Source organism: Acanthopagrus latus, chromosome 24 (genome assembly GCF_904848185.1).
Source record: "Acanthopagrus latus isolate v.2019 chromosome 24, fAcaLat1.1, whole genome shotgun sequence".
NCBI lineage: Eukaryota > Metazoa > Chordata > Actinopteri > Spariformes > Sparidae > Acanthopagrus > Acanthopagrus latus.
The window spans coordinates 509435-526247 of record NC_051062.1 but is presented as its reverse complement, the minus strand read 5'-3'; the positions used below and the strand labels follow the sequence as shown (position 1 = coordinate 526247).

At 42.4% G+C, this 16813-nt stretch overlaps 1 protein-coding gene across 2 annotated transcripts in view; it reads left to right on the top strand.

The window, feature by feature from the left end:
- Positions 1 to 16813, top strand: part of nbr1b (NBR1 autophagy cargo receptor b) — a 49526-nt gene that overhangs the window by 9815 nt on the left and 22898 nt on the right. Inside the window, exons 2-7 of one of the 2 annotated variants that reach the window (XM_037090460.1) lie at positions 2877 to 2939; positions 4007 to 4025; positions 4147 to 4169; positions 4927 to 5115; positions 11841 to 11918; positions 16526 to 16782. In XM_037090460.1, the coding sequence (XP_036946355.1) occupies positions 2877 to 2939; positions 4007 to 4025; positions 4147 to 4169; positions 4927 to 5115; positions 11841 to 11918; positions 16526 to 16782 (629 nt within the window). Of the gene's footprint in view, positions 1 to 2876; positions 2940 to 4006; positions 4026 to 4146; positions 4170 to 4926; positions 5116 to 11840; positions 11919 to 12524; positions 15641 to 16525; positions 16783 to 16813 lie in introns of those variants that run through there. The other variant, XM_037090461.1, reaches the window with a different exon arrangement.

Here is a 16813-nt window from a genome sequence, read left to right as displayed (position 1 = left end):
GAAAAGCAATCTTTTGGTTTGATCTCAGAGAGAATTTTGACTCTATGGATCATCTAAACATTCTGATGCATACAAGGTCTTGTAAAAATGCTGTTGATTCCCAGTCTGACTTTTTGCAACCTTTTCTATCGACAACTTATTGTATTTGGCTCTCATAATGTACAGTTCCTTTGCTTTCTGCTGGTCATGATATACAATCCTCGTGCCAACAATTTTATTTGATTTTCAATTGTTTCCATTTCCATACACTGTTGTTTGGCTTTGGATTTCATGTAACTAATAATCTCCCCTTGTATATACACCTTGAATGCCTCCCATCTAACACAGGTGTCAGTCTGATCAAGAATGATTTCAAAATAATTATTAATGTATTCTTCGGTAAACTCTGCATCCTGCAGCAGCTTAACGGGAAGTCTCCATCTCTTAGAGTTGTGAATATGTGTATTTACATATAAATGTAATGATACAGCTGCATTATTACTTATGACAATGCTATCATGCTTGTCTGTGTATGAGAGGAGTCGAGGTTAGTAGAGCGATCGTTTGTGGGCACCAAAGTGCAAGTGACCACCGATTATGTACATACCTTGCAGGGTAGACAGAGGGAGGAAGAGATTCTGAAGAAATGTTGGATTGTCATCATTTGGACCATGGATGCAAACCAGATCCAGTTTATGCATTAATATGTTACCCTGAAGGATGTTATATGTTCCATATTGATCACAAATGACATTAGCAACTTGAAATGGTGAAGATTTAGGTCTAAGTATGAGCACACCAGTGGCGTGATTACTAGCACACAAAACCTGACCTGGACATCTTTTTTTGTAATCTATCAATTTCTCTTGCTCTTAAATGTCTCTCCTGCAAGAACCCTATTTGGGACTTAAGTTGTCTGATTCTGTTTAACATCTGCTTTATTTGGGCTATTTCTCTCAGCTCCCTAACATTCTGATGATTATTATGTTAGACATAATAGTGTTTTAGTTTTGTAAATAAGTTGAAGCTCTGTCAGGCTGGAGAAACCAAATAAGAAAACAGAGACACTGCTGTTATCAGCCCTGTTGACATAAAAAGGAATGAAAAAAGAAAGAAAAAAAAAAACAGTTGTCAGACATCTCCGCTCTTGAGTACAAAGCTGCGCAGTATTGAACGAAAAAAGCCATCAGGCAGCGCAGAGAGAACCTGGACGGCTTCCATTCCGCTGCTGACTGCGGCCGGATGTGAAAAGGCCTGCAGCATATCACAGACTACAGGACCACCATCTGCTCCACAGACAGCCTGCCAGATGACCTCAATACCTTTTACACCTGCTTTAAGACCTCCAGCCACACCACAGAGAGGAGGCACACAGACCGGGAATGAATGATTCCAGACCAGTAGCACTCACTCCAATCATCATGAAGTGTTTTGAGAGAGTGGTTCTGACCCACATTCAGAGCAACATACCGGACACCCTGGATCCCCTGCAGTATGCCTACTGGCTCAACAGGTCGACTTCAGATGCTTTCATTGCTTTTCTCCACTATTCCCTCCCCCACCTGGAAAATAAAGACTCCTACATCAGGACGCTCATTGTGGGCTACAGCTCCACCTTCAATACAGTCACCCCCCACAAACATTATCATACAACCGATATATACTATTAATTGATACTATTACACAGTTACACAGGACTGACTTATGTCAGGCACTACTGAGGCTGGAAGAAGGCAGTGGGAAACCCATAACTGTGTTCATTGTTGACTTATACTTGACTTGATGCTGATCCTAGATCTGCTGAGTTTAAATGGTGGTTAAGAAGTTATGGGTGGTTTAAGACTTAGAATGATACAAGGCTATCGAGTCTAATATTGGGTTGACTTGACTGAATTAAAGGAGACTGATTTGAAGAAGATATTCCCTCTACTGAGTGCCATTTTTGAGACTATTTTCAATCTTATTTTGTGTTCTTTCATCTTCCTTCCTTTGGCTGTGTGTTGTATCCCCATATTAGATGGAAGACATGTTTGTTGTAGTTATACTTGTTGCACAATTTGCATTTGGTCTCACCTCCTGAGCAAAGCTCACCTTTTTTTTCCCCAGAGAGACATATCATTTACTAGTTAGGTTTGTTTTTTTGTTTTTTGTTTTTTTTTAAATTTCCTGCATTTTAATGGGGCTAATAGTGTACCAAAGTGCTAAAATGAACCTGGGGCAACTGATAATTGTGAGGGCAAAAGACCAGAAGACCTGCTCTTGAATCCTTGGCAGTGTAAACAGCCAGTGCCATAAAGGTGAATTAGGGTCTCCCAGCCTTCTGCCTTTGGATTTATGGTCTTGGTCATAGCAGCCTGGGTGAGTTTATTTGTCTTATTTGTTTATTTGAGTGCTGCTGAGTCACAGATGCCAGACTTTACTTTGAGTTGTTGTTCTACCAGTGAGAGAGATACAAGTGGGCTTGGTGTACAGGTTTAGCATTATCGATTTTTCATCTGACACGCATTGCTCAATGATACATGCAACATCTCCCGGTTCATAATCGCAGCATAATGAAGACAAACAGTGGGAAGAATGTCATCTGGATAAAACATTCAGTTCTCAGCCATTAAGGAGCCAGTAGGAGTGTGAATTGAGCCTACTCCCTACACACAGCTTCCTTCACCTTTTCATACATACAGACTGTGCTAAATGTGTCCTGTAGCATCTATCACCGAATCCCCCCACGAACACACACACACATACACACACAAAGATTCACCCATCTCAGTCACTGAGTTAATCTCAATCAAAATGACTGTAAGGTCTGACATTGTATGTCTTAATTCCAAATAGGAGAGCTGACCCGTCATCCCCTTTCCTCATCAGATCTGTATGTCTGTGTGTTTGGTCTACAGGTGAAGCGATCATTTGGCCTTTGCAGTCTGCAGCTGACATATTTTGATGAGGAGAACGAGGAGGTGAGACTCTTTCACTCTGGCTTTGGCTGTTTTCATACTTGACAGACAGACTGGGCAAAATCACCTAATTTCTTTTTTTCCCTTCTTCTTCTTCTTCTTCTTCTTCTTCTTCTTCTTCTTCTTCTTCTTCTTCTTCTTCTTCTTCCTCTTCTTTTTTTTTTTTTTATATTTGACGGTTCTATTGAGGTTTTTTTTTTTAAATTAAGCTTTGAATGTGTCCTGTTAACGTTAATGATGTAATCACCTGAAAAACAAACTCTTGACCTAAATTCAAAATTTGAATAAAGCGATTCATCATCAAGAATCTTAAAAAGCTTGTAAACTGTTGATTTGTTCGATGTTTTGATGGAGCCCCGAGCAGATGCAGATACATGTAATGGCTTAAGTAATTTCCCACTGTAGTGTTAGAGCTTAAATAGATTTTTGGCTATTGTGGTAATACAGTGTAAGTAAGAGATAGAGCCTAGTGAGAAATTACTTCCTGATTGTGGACACCTCAGAGGATTTTGTCTCTCTTGTCACCTGTCAAAGAAAAACAAAACTATTGATTTACACATTGTATGCGTTTTGTGATCAAAATCTTAAGTTTTCACAGGCCACAACTGTTTCCCAGAGTTCAGAGGATGATGTGTTGAATGACTTCCCTTAGTCAAGTTCAATTATTTGTTTTGCTTGGGTGGAAGGTGGCAGCCTGTTTGATGGAATGAAATTATCAAACATATCAGTATAGCTAAAATTAAGTTGGTTAGACAGTTGGCCACCCCTACGGGGGGTACCCTGTCATCTAATATGGACTTCCTTAAAGTTGGTGGACTTGCATGACATTGATGAAAATAAGAATTGGTGCAAAAGAAGTTGCAATAACTGAGCAAAAAATGCTGGATCCTGTATTTCTCTTAATGCAACTCAGAGGCATCTCTCTGTAAACCCGCTAAATTCCCACTTGTTCCACGCTCTACACTTTCAGCTTACTGTATGCTAGATATTATGTAGCCTACAAAACCAGGAGGTGTCATGATAGATAAACATGAATAAGCATAAAAACGTCTTCACTTTTCTTCCTCCAGGTGTCCATTAACAGCCAAGGTAAGTAACCATAAACAGTCATAATGCATGGTATGTTGAACAAAACCAGAATATTCTAAGATTTAGAGTGAGCTGAAAATTAATGTTAGGTTGATAATTAATGTCCCTGCTTTTATTCCAGGGGAGTATGAGGAGGCATTGAAGGTACGCTGACTTGATATTAAGTTACTATTCACTTTTCCTGTACTGTGTATACTAATGGGGAAAAAAGGAAGGACATTTAGCTTTTTTAAGCTATAGAATAATTCATTTTTTCACTCTCTGGTTAAAATCAGTGCAGAAACAACCATTTTTGAGTTGTGCTGACACAATGGTGATTATGGTGATCTGTTGATTGTGGATGCAGCACAAACTGGCCAAATTTACGAGGCTGACTTTGTAATGTTAATCACTGATAAAGAAGCTGTCAGCAAAGTGACTATTAATTTACAAATAGTAGTCACTCTGCTGATGGTGTCTGACAGATGTTTGCCTTTTTTTCATCTCTACAAGTTAATGTTAGCAAGCCACAAATTGGAAAATAATTCACTACACCCTTCAAAGGCTACCAGCAGCTGCCAGGTAATTTCAAGGTGGACTGTTTCCTTATATGCTTCTTCGTCCATGAGCTGACTTTGTGAAACATTCAACAAAACTAAAATTTCAATATGACAGCCTTCTTCCATTTGTTTTTTTGGCTTTGATTGATGATTCGTTCTGTGGGCACTGCATGAAATTTATATGAATTTCATTGTCCCGTTACACTACAGAAGCACCACGCCTATGGCCTAATCCTGCATTGATTCAGAAAAACACCATTCACACAAGTTATTTTTGTTGTTATGAGAAGAAAAACAGTTTGGTTGAGGTGTTTATCCAAAAATGACAGCAGATGAGGCCAACCACTTCATTTGTTTCCCAGAGTGCAGCAAGGCAGGGGAACAGACTGCACATGAACGTGTATGAGACTCGGGGACAGCCTGTGAGGGTCCTCACCGCTAAGGCCAGTGGAACAGAACCCAAGAGGGGCTTCAGACCCCCACAGCACTGCCCAGCTTTGGCCCAGGTAGTCAGCCGCAAAGTCCAAGCCGCGGTGCCAGAACAGGGCATGGTAAGACTACAGCACACTGCAGTTCATATTCTAAAAAGCAAAAATAACAAATTGTGCATTTAAAGTCCAAATTAAGTAAGATTAAGGCATAACGATCAATTGGAGAACAGTGTGATTGCAAGAAAATTGGAAAAAGCAACAGGAACTGTTAAATCACACCACTGAAGAACAGATCTGCACATACCGCAAGAAAGGCTTTGTAAATGAAAACATACCGGTGACTACAATAGGGTGTACCTGAAGTGGATCATTTCACTTTTGATAACACAATGATGAGTAAAAGACCTGCAGTTTGTATGAATCTCAGAGGTCTGTGATACATATTACCAGCATGTGAAGACAATGCACAGAACCATTTATATACAACACGTCTCCAAAATCAGTAACAGGCACAAATGTGTTATATGCTGGCTATGTGACCTGAAAGTTAAGTAGTCATCAATTTAAAAAAACTTCAGGTGTTTAAAATTATATACTAACTCAGTTTGTTGACCATTCCATCACAGAATTTTCTTTTGTAATACAGGTCTTGCTGTTTATGATATGTCAAAGAACAGATTTTTTGTTTTATCTGCATTTAGACTGAGTTCCAATTAGGGTTAATGCCTGCTGGAGGGAGGCAAAAGCCTTAGCAGGAGTAGGTGCAAAGCAGTAAATGACTGTGTCATCAGCTTATAAAATAAATGATATGCTTACAAGAGGCTTGTAAGAAGAGAGGACTTGTTCTTCTTGGTTCCTGGTTTGTTCTCTCTCAGAGTGACACCATGAGTATTGGTATTTAGTGACTCAACAACTGGCAGAGACTTCATACATGCACATTTCTATATTTCTGTTCTCCTGAGTGAGTAATGTAATGTATCCTATTTTACCAGGTAGGTTCTTAGTGAGAACCAGGGGCTTCAGTATTGGTTGGAGCTGGAGTTTTCTGACAGTTACAATTTTGACAACCCTGATTCCAAAAAAGTTTGGACCCTGTGTAAAACAGAATGCAACCATTTCAGAATTAGAATCAGAAATACCTTAATAACCCCAGGAGGAAATTATTTTTGTTACAGACTCCAGATACAAAAACAACATGTATTATACAAGCAGCATATATAACTTTTATCCATGTTCTAACACACCGTGACACCGAGTAGGAACCCCCCTCAAGAGATAAAGTTTGCGGGCTGCTAGCTAATGTAGTTTTAGGATCCTCAGAAACGACCGCACGACAACAGTACATTGCAGTAAATGGGTTCAAGTATAAACCGCCATCAAAAAGCCACAAATAATGCTCAGAACAGCACCAAGATTCAGCAACATTACAAATAGGGTCCCAACACATATTTCGAGGCGTCAAACATTTGATATCGTTGCTGGATTTGTTGGAATTGATAAACAAACACCGGAATATCCCTTTCAATCAGGTTACAAAATGGGGGGTGTCTGACTCTCTTAGGGAGGCATTATAGACATTGACCATGAATGAATGATCACAGGCAGGAATGATTTCCTGTGGTGCTCCGTGGTACATCTGGGTGAGAGGAGTCTTCCACTGAATGTGCTCATTTGCTGGGCCAGTGTGTCATAGAGAGTGTGTGTGACATTATCCAAGTTGGACTGAAGCCTGGACTGCATCCTCCTCTCTGCCACGGTTGTTAGAGTGTCCAGCTCCTCCCCCACGACATCAATGGCCCTCCTGATCAGTTTGTTTAGTCTGTTGTTATCTGCAACCTTCAGCCCATTGCTCCAGCATGTGACAGCGAAGAAGATCGCCCTGGCCACAACAGACTCACAGAACATCCTCAGCATCGTCCGGCAGATGTTAAAGGACTCTTAGGAAAAAGAATCGGCTTTGGCCCTTTTTGTAGACAGCCTCAGTGTTTCTAGTCCAGTCCAACGGGACTGGAGCCCCAGTGTTGCTGACCACCCTGTCAGATACACGGTTCTGTAGGCGTACTTACTGTGGTCTGCCCATCAGGTAATCAGCAATCCAGGACACGATGGGGGCCTCAACCTGTATCGCAGCAATCTTCTCACCCAGTAGAGCTGGACGGATGGTGTTGAAAGCACTGGAGAAGTCAAAGAACATGACTCTCACAGTGCTCGCCGGCTTGTCCAGATGAGTGTAGACTCTGTTCAGCAGGTAGATGATGCCATCCTCAACTCCCAGGCGGGGCTGGTAGGCGAACTGTAGTGGATCAGTGAAGGGCCTGACCATAGGCCTTAGCTGCTCCAGGAGAAGCCTCTCCAGGGTCTTTGTGATGTGGTTCGTCAGGGCCACTGGGGGGCACAGGCTTTAAGCACCCTGGGAAGAACATCGTCGGGGCCTGCAACTTTGCCGGAGTGGAGTCTCGTCAGCTGTCTTCTTACCAGGTCAGACATAATGAACACTTTAGAGTTGACAGTTGGGAGAGGGGTGAGGTCCTCAGGTTGTGGAGGACATGATGCAGAGCAGGGGGGAGGGGTGGAGTAGGTGGGTGTCAATTGAGGTGGTGGGAGGCAGACAAGAGGTCTGTAAGGTGGAAGAGTAGGGGGAGGTAAAGTGGTAGTTGAGGTGAGTCTTGTGAGAGAGGGGCCACAGTATCAAACCTATCACACAGCATCAGTTCACTGGCCCAGTACACACGTCCCTCCAACCCCATGCTACCAGTCCTCTGGAACCCAGTGATGGCTCTCATGCCACTCCACACATCCCTCATGTTGTTTCGCTTGAGTTTATTCTCCAGCGTTCTCCTGTAATTGTCTTTAGCCTCCCTGATTTTAAGTTTGAGTATCCCCTGCACTCTCCTCAGCTCATCACCTCTCTGAACATCCTCTTCTTCTCATTCAGGATGGCCTTAATGTCTTTAGTGATCCAAGATTTTTTTGTGTAACAGGTTACAGTCGGAGCAGGGACATTTCAGTCCACACAGAAGTTAATGTAGTCCGTGGTGCACTCTGTGAGCCCATCAATGTCCTCCCTGTGGGGCTCACAGAGTGCAGGCCAGTCAGTTACTTCTAAGCAGCCCTGCAGTGCCTCGTGAGCCTCCTCCGACCACCTCCTCACAGTCCTTGTGGTCGTAGGCTTCCTCTTCTGCAGAGGCACATAGCAGGGTTTGAGGTGAACCAGGTTGTGATCTGACCTGCCCAGAGGGGGGAGAGAAGAGGAGATGTATGCATCCTTAATGTTAGCATACAGAAGGTCCAGGGTCCTCTCCTCTCTGGTAGGACAGCTCATGTATTGTTTGAAAGTCAGCAGAACTGTATCCATGGTGATGTGGTTTAAGTTTCTCGACATGATGATGAGGGCACTGGGGTGTTAAGTTTGAAGTTTGGAGATGGTGGTATGTATGGTGCTGCAGGCAGATGTTGGGTTTGCAGAGGGAGCGATGTACAGGACAACGATGGTGACATACAGGATCTCTCTAGGCAGGTGGTATGGATGGAGTCCAAAGACCAGCAGTTCAACATCCAGGCTACAGAGCTTTTCTTTAATTGTGATGTGACCAGGATTACACCAGGAAGCCCCCCCGCCTTCCCACTTACCGCTCTCGGTACAATCCTGGTCGGCCCGGACAGTGTGGAAACCATCCACGGCGACGTTCTGGTCCATAATGTCCCTGTGCAGCCATGTCTTAGTGAAACACATCAGACTGCACTCCCGGTACTCCATGTGGCTCCGCATTAGTGCCGTTAGCTCATCTATTTTGTTGCTAAGAGACCGCACATTTCCCATAACAACAGAGGGGAGACACGGCTTAAATCTTCTCCTCTCCATAAGCCCATTCCGTCTTGACCCTCCTCTCATCCCCCAACGTTGCTTCTATCGTCTGCATCCCAGGTGTGGTTTTCTCCAGAGTTCAGGTGGTATATCAGCTGGTCTGGCCACAATGCCGGCCAGCATTAGCGCAATCAGTTCTCCGGAGTAAACAAAAACAGCGTGTCCTGGTGGAAGCGGCACGAAATGCACGAAAACTCTCTAAAAATAACCACGGTAGAGATGGCAGGAGTTCACAGAGTTACATTTGAAGAAACAAGAATGAACAAAAAGAGAATAAAAGTTAAGAAAGTTTAAAAAAGCGAACTCAAAGGCTGGAGCAACATAACAGGCAGCCTGCAGCTTTCATGCATGCACATTACAACCAAACTGTACTGATAGCAGTTTCCAAAGAATTCCTGAGCCCATGTAGTAATCTCCTGTATACAATCATATGCTTGACAAAATGTTAAACCTCACTTCATCATTGACAAGTGTAAGACTGAGCCTCTCAAGGACGCCCCTTTCATGCCAAATCATGATTGTCATACCCGTTACCAATGAACCTGTTTACCTGTGGAAAGTACCAAGCAGGTGTTCATGGAGAATTCCACAACTTTCACAGTCTGTTATTGCCCTGTACAGACAGATTGCTGCATCAATTTCAGAGTAAGTTTATATTTACAAAAATCAATGAGCTGATGAGGTTAAACATGAATTATATTGTCTTTGTACTGTTTTCAATTGAGTATATGTCAATATGGGTTGGCAAATGATCACATTCTGTTTTATTTATGTTTCACGTGTGAATCAGGGTTATAGAAAGGTTATGTATGCAAAAATATTATGCCAGAATCATAAATAGAGATGTCTGCCCTCTCTTGAATTTAAAGGAAATAGATATAACTCTGTAGCTCTTAGAGCACCAAAACAATACATAAAAAAGCAATGTCTCTTTTCAGAAATCATGGCTAGGTTCCTCAAGATGATCCTTACAGAAAGAAACTTAATCTATTCATGGACCAAAGGCTTTTCCTCATGACAGTGGGGAATATAAACATTAATGTCACTCTCCTTGGCCTGTAACATTAGCTAGCCTAGTTAGCTCAGTTAGCTAGCCTTTCCACCATGATTAGATACAGTATAATGATAATGTGGACAGAGTAGATCCTACATAAACTGCTCACAACAAGGTCTTTTGATTGACTTGAATAACCAGGTCATGATTTTTACAGACAATGCCATTGAATTTTTCAAATACACTCCTGATCACAATTTTGAGAATTGCAAGAATTTACATTTTGCACTGTTGGATCTTAAAAAGGTTCTAAGTAGAGTTTCAAAATGCAAAAACAAGAAAAAATGAGTAAGCAATTCATTGAAAACAACAATTAAACTGAAATAGGCTGTTCATCAGTTGATCAAAAGTTTAAGACCACAGCCTTTAAAAGACAAAATCTGCACAAAAATGTGGATTCAATGTCATTTTCTGTCAGGCATTCACACTGTCATGATCTCCTGATGGCAAAAGCCAAAAAGCTTTCTCTCGTTGAACGTGGTCAGATTGTTGAGCTGCATCAGCAAGGCCTCTCACAGCATGCCATCGCTGCTAACGTTGAATGCAGTAAGACAGTCATTTTGAATTTCTTGAAAGATCCTGAGGGTTATGGAACAAAAAAGTGAAGTGGTAGACCCGAAAAAATTTCCCCAGCGCTGAGCCGGAGGATCCTATTGGCTGTCCTTCAAGACACGGGACGATCCTCGTCAAAGGCCTTGTCTCCTTCAGCGCCACAAAATTGCCCATCTGGATTTTGCAAGAGAGCACCAAACATGGGACATTGAAAGGTGGAAGAAAGTTTTATTCTCTGATGAGAAAAAAATTTAACCTTGATGGTCCTGATGGCTTCCAACGTTACTGGCATGACAAGGAGTTCCCACTTGAGATGTTTTCTGCGTGGCACAGTGGAGGGGGCGCCATCACGATCTGCTGTGCTTTTTCTTTCAGTGGAACAATGGAGCCTCAGGTTGTACAGGGGTGTCAGACGGGGGCTGTCTATGTGGAGATGTTGCAGAGGGCATCCCTCATGACTGAGGGCCCTCATCTGTGTTGTAATGAATGGGTTTTTCAACAGGACAATGCTGCAGTTCACAATGCCCACCTGACAAAGGACTTCTTCCAGAGGAATAACATCACACTTTTGGACCATCCTGCGTGTTCCCCTGATCTAAATCCAATTGAGAACATTTGGGGATGGATTGCAAGGGAAGTTTACAAAAATCGACATCAGTTCCAGACAGTGGATGCCCTCCGTGAAGCCGTCTTCACCACAGCTCACCACAGATCAGCTGATGAACAGCCTATTTCAGTTTAATTGTTGTTTTCAATACATTACATACTCAATTTGTTTTTGTGTCACTTCTTTTTTCATTTTGAAACTCTACTTAGAACCTTTTTAAGATCCAACAGTGCCAAATGTAAATTCTTGCAATTTTTCAACTGGTCTTACAATTTTGATCAGGAGTTTATTAATTTGGCGCTTTTAGCACCACAAGTGGCATGTAGTCCATTTTATTAGAGGAAAGGCAGACATCTCAACAACTGACATCAAGACAGTATTGATGGATAAATAGCACTACATGTTAGAGGAAGAATACTGAGTTTTGGTTTTGGGGCGAGTTTTGACTTATTTTATGATCTTATGGATGTGCATTTAAAAATAAATTGACAAAATTAAGAATTAATCCAGAATTTGCATGGATATTTGAATCTGAATCAGTGGAAAGCAGGTTGGTGCGCAGCAGGTTTATGTGATTAAATCCATCAGAGCAGTTTGAAAGATGATAAGAGTCGCATCAACAGTAATTTTATTTCTGCCAGTGTGAATGAGCTGGTTGCTTGTGAAATTATAATGCACGCCTGTATGGTCATTTACATTGAAAATAATGTAATACAGGTGCTGAGATGTATGTTTTACTTAATATTTTCTCTCTCTCTGTTGATCAGGTGATCATGAAAGAAGTGAAGGGGACCAAAGAAGAAGACAAGACTCCTCCAGCCTGGTTCACTTCTTACATGGAGAAGGTAGGGATAACCTGATAGAGGTGACAAATGTCTTTGAGTGCAAGTTGGGATGTTTTGATGGAGGGACTGGCTGAGACGTATAACCCCTTAGAAGTGAAGAACAGTAATAGATTACAGGATGTAATAATTCCTTAAGGCCAGTAGGGTCAGAAGATCTACATTTGACTACAGAGCACAGGATTAACCAAACAATACACCAGTAATGACTCAGACACAGTAGTACTTTCTTTGAGAAACAACAGTGCTTCCCCTTTAATACAAGGATGGGAGGGATAAGTAAAACACATGAAAATGTACACTATGATACAGTTCTTATACGGGTAAGTAAAAAATGGAAAAGAAACTCACAGCTGTGTTTTATGGTTCAAATATTCCCCCTTGTTTTCAGTCACGTCCAAACAGTTCCAGTTTTAGTGCTGTTCAGTCCAATGAGGAAGTGGAAAGAGTCAGTCCTATCACACAGCTGGTGGTGTGTGTGTGTGTGTGTGTAATGAAGTGCCAAAATCCAGGCTCTCAATTCTCTGCAGGTTCCGTATCTCCAGTTGTCCTCTGGGCTGTAGCTCGCCATCAATGTCTCGATCTAGGCTCCAACATTCAGGTAGGTCAAAGATTCAAAGAGATCAGTGAACCCAAGAACAGGAGCCATGGTGAGCTTTTCAATGATGGTGTTGAATGCTAGCTCACACCTGTCAGTCCAGCAATCACGAAGGGCCTCTTTGGATTGTGGTAAGTTTGTGTCTTGTGGCGTTCTTGTGCATTGGGGGATAACCAGATATCAAGTCAGTGAAGGGTTTGACCATGGTGGAATAGTGCTTTAAAAATCGTCTGTAATAGCCTGAAAACCTGAGGAAAGACCTTAGTTGTTTCAGGTCTTGGGGTCTGGGCCACATTTTCAGGGGTTCCACTTTTCCCTGGATTATTCCCCACTCCGTCCTGTGATACCACATGCCCCAAATATTTGACAGACGTTTGAAAGAACTTGCGTTTCTTCAGGGAGACAGTCAGACGGTTCAGGACTTTCATCGGCCTCATCTAATGCTGTTCCAATGTCTTTGAAAAGACTATGATGTCATCAAGAAATACAAGAACCTCTGTCAAATTCATATGGCCCATACCCATCAAATGCTGGAACTTACTTGGAGCATTTGTGACTCCTTGAGGCATTCGGTTAAATTCCAAAAAACCCCATGGGACCGACGAAGGCGGTTTTGGGTTTGTCCGCTTCCTCAACCTCGATCTGATAATAACCGGATTTTAGGTCGAGTACTGAATACCACTTTGACCCAGTGAGTGTGGAGAACACCCCTTGGAAGTGTATAAGCATCTTTCACAGTCTGGAGATTGAGTTTACTATTATCAATACAGAGATGGACCTCTCTGTTCTTCTTCCTCACTACCACTATAGGCGATGAGAATGGAGACTCAGATTCTCTGATCACTCCGGCTTGAAGCAGTTCTTGTAAATGCTTACGGACAGCCTCCAAGTCATGGGGATGTATGGGGCGAGCTCTGTGCTTGAACTGGGTCTCGTCTAAGAGCTTGTTTTGGTGCTTAACCCGATCAGTTCTGCCGAAGTCAAGATCATTCTGTGCGAAAACTTCTGGCATGCTGTTGAGTTTCCGTCTGATATGCTCTTTCTATTCAGCAGGAACCGGAGAATCACTGAAGTTGCATGTGTTGTCTGACTTCGGAGAGAGTCTGATTTTGAGGTAAGAACCCTATAGTCTTGTGAAAGAACTCTCTGAAAGGCATTGACCTCACCAACAATACATCTTTGGGGGACAATAACGTCGTAGTCTGACTCATTGGTAAGAACTACCGGGATCCTGTATGGCTGTTTAGTGGGCAAATCAACAAGGAAGGTTTTCACTAGCAGACCTGTCTATGAAGATGAGGAGGGGTGTTCCAGAACTACCGATTTCTTAGTAGTGAACCCACTGACTGCAACACAACCTTCCAAGACCAGGGTTTGGCCAGCGGGGACCAACTGGGGGCCTTTGCTCTGCATCTTCACCAATCCAAGGTTACCAAGTTTACTCTGTTGCTGTCTGAGCTCAAGGACTTTGAGTACTGCCTTGTAGCCATGTGCTGCTGGTTGCTGTGCGTCAGGAGCAGTTTCACAATACATCTCATATAGTATGTCAAGTGTGTTGGTACAGTATCTATAAGCATGAGTGAGTCAGAAGCGTGAACCACCAAGGCGAGTGTCGGCACCTTGATTTCCACTCCCAAGAACTCTGTTGGGAACGTGACACTCAGCTCAATGTATCCCAGGAAAGGTACACCCTGCCCATTGGCTCCTTGAACTAAATAAGTCAAACAGTGGTTTGATTTCATGTTTAGAAAAGTGTTGCTGATAGATGGACTGAGGGACCGTGACTTCTTGTGTAATACTGTTTTAGCATAGCATGTTGCTTGGTTTCAGTGGGACATGATTGACTAATATCAGTTCTTGTCTGTCCCTGAAGTTGCACCCTTATGAGAAGGTAAATTAGTTTCTGCTGTTGCATGATCAGGTTTTTGTGTGTTTGCCATTTTTGAAGTTTCTTCTTTGGGAGACATAGTCTTCTTGTTTTTCATGAGGAATGTTAGCTTACTTTTCAAGTCTGCAACTTGTTTCCTTAGCTCATTTATGCCTCTAACATCAGACTCAGCTTGGGTCTCACCACAGTTACACACAGTTTGCATGTGGGACACAGCTCTCTGTTTTGTTTCATTCTCATGGCCTTGGCTTCTTGCCTATACTCTTCAGTGCATAAAAGCATTAAGAGTTCAGCAAATGATAGGGGGTACTGTTTTTGTGTTCTATATGGAGATCAGCATGCAGGACATTGTCCCAAAAGCCCCTGCAAAACTGTGATCTTCCCAGAGAAAGCTTTCAATCTCAGAGTAGGATGAGTGTGCAAGGGTTTGTCTTCACTCCTCATAATGTGCTCCACCACTATCCTTATCTCCTCAGGTGGGTTGAGTTGACTGGGGCTCAGAGTTTTGGGTGTCTTTGAGTTAAAGGAGGAAGCAGTTGTTTTCTGATTAACATTCGAGAGGCCAAGCTCGATAGGAGGGGGATCGTCAACCAGCCATTGTGATGGAATGTCATGCTGGCTGGGCTCTGCAGCCTGCTTAACTACCCGTAGGTGTTGGGTAGAAGTAGCATGCTCACTGGATCCAGCACTCTTGATAGATTCCTCTATTTGGTACATTATCTCCTTTATCATCTCCTCGAAGTCTTTTCCACTGAGCTTGGTAATTCCTTTATGCTTGTTAAGGTAAGTTTGTGTGATGTTGCTGCCTACCTTTTGTGTGTAGATGCTTGCCAGGACTCGAACATGGTATGTGACATCAGGACTGTCTGGCAACTGGTGAGTATAAGGCAAAAGGGGTTCTAATGCTTGTACAGCAGTGCTGTGGTTATTCTTTACTATCAGGATTGTATGAAACTCTGTAGTTGGGTCATCTATCTACAGTTTTACTGATTGAACCATATATTTTCAGAAAGTATAACATCTTTGAGAAACAACAATGTTGCAAGGATAGGAAGGATAAGTAAAACACATGAAAATGTACACTATGAAAGAGTCACTCCCACCGCACAGTTGGTGGTGTGTGCATGTGTAATGAAGTGCCGAAATCGGGGCTCTCAATCCTCTGCAGGTCCCGTATCTCTAGTTCAGCTCCAGGCTGTAGCTCGCCATCAACGTCTCGATCCAGGCTCCAACATCCAGGTAGGTCAAAGGTTCAAAGAGGTCTAACAAAAAAGCCGACATACAGTGAGTAAGGTCAGAACATTCTTTTAGCTTTTAATCATGAACTATAGAATATAAGTCATGTTAAATTCTTATCAAACTCCATATAATTGAGTAACCAGTGCAAATAAATATGATATCACAACATCAGTAACATAAGCAATATTCTCCAAGTATCAGAGACTAAGTTATTAAAATAACTTCTTCAATATAATAATATCAAAATATTCACATAGCAATTGGAATGCAAAACAACGTAGATATCAAACATTCACAGGTAATTCAAATATGCCTTAATGTGCACAGATAGAAGTGCACTGCACTCTCACATGTCCAGGGCTCCACATGAATTCTCTCAGTGAGTTTTTAATCAGCTTTATCAGCTTTTATTTTGTTTTCTTGACTAGGTAAGAACATATAGAAGCAGGGGTTGCTCTTCTTATCCTCCTAGCAGCAAGAGGAAGCGAGGAGAGGAAGAGGAAGTGAACTCTCCGCCGAGAGGGTCAACAGACCGGGCTTCTTCCTGATTGGCTGACAGCTCGTCTCCCACCCATGTCTTTTGAAAAAAAATTCTTATTTCTTTTATCACTGTTCATTATTTTTTATCTGTTTTTGATCTTGAACATTAATTCCTAATATTGTATTTCATGAACTGATTTTTTAATATGAATTTATCTCTTTTTTACTACAGATGTCTTGGATTTTAGCATGCATTTTACTGTTTTTTAATTGAGACTTTTAACCTTGGTTACACCTGGACTGATGTGTAAGCACCATACAGATGTAACAGGAGCACTAAAACACTTTATCAAATCACCCCAATTCATCCTCCCACCTCTCTCTCCCCATTTTTCATCCTTCCAGTTTAAGGACCAGGTGGTTCGTGAGGCGGTGGAAAAGATCTGCCGGGAGTTCTCTGGACAGTGCTGCATCCACAAGCCTCTGGGAGGAGCAGCAGGAGTAGCAGCAGGAGGAGGTAGAGGGGAAGCAGCAGTAGGAGGAGCAGAGGTTCAGCAGGTCCCTGAGGTTTCGTCCTCCACTCTGCCTGGAGCTCCATCCTCCTCCACACCTCCCTGCTCCTCCTGCAGGGGGCAGACCACTGGAGGAGGTTACCAGTGCAGGTATGTGTTATCTGCCACTGACAGCTAATTG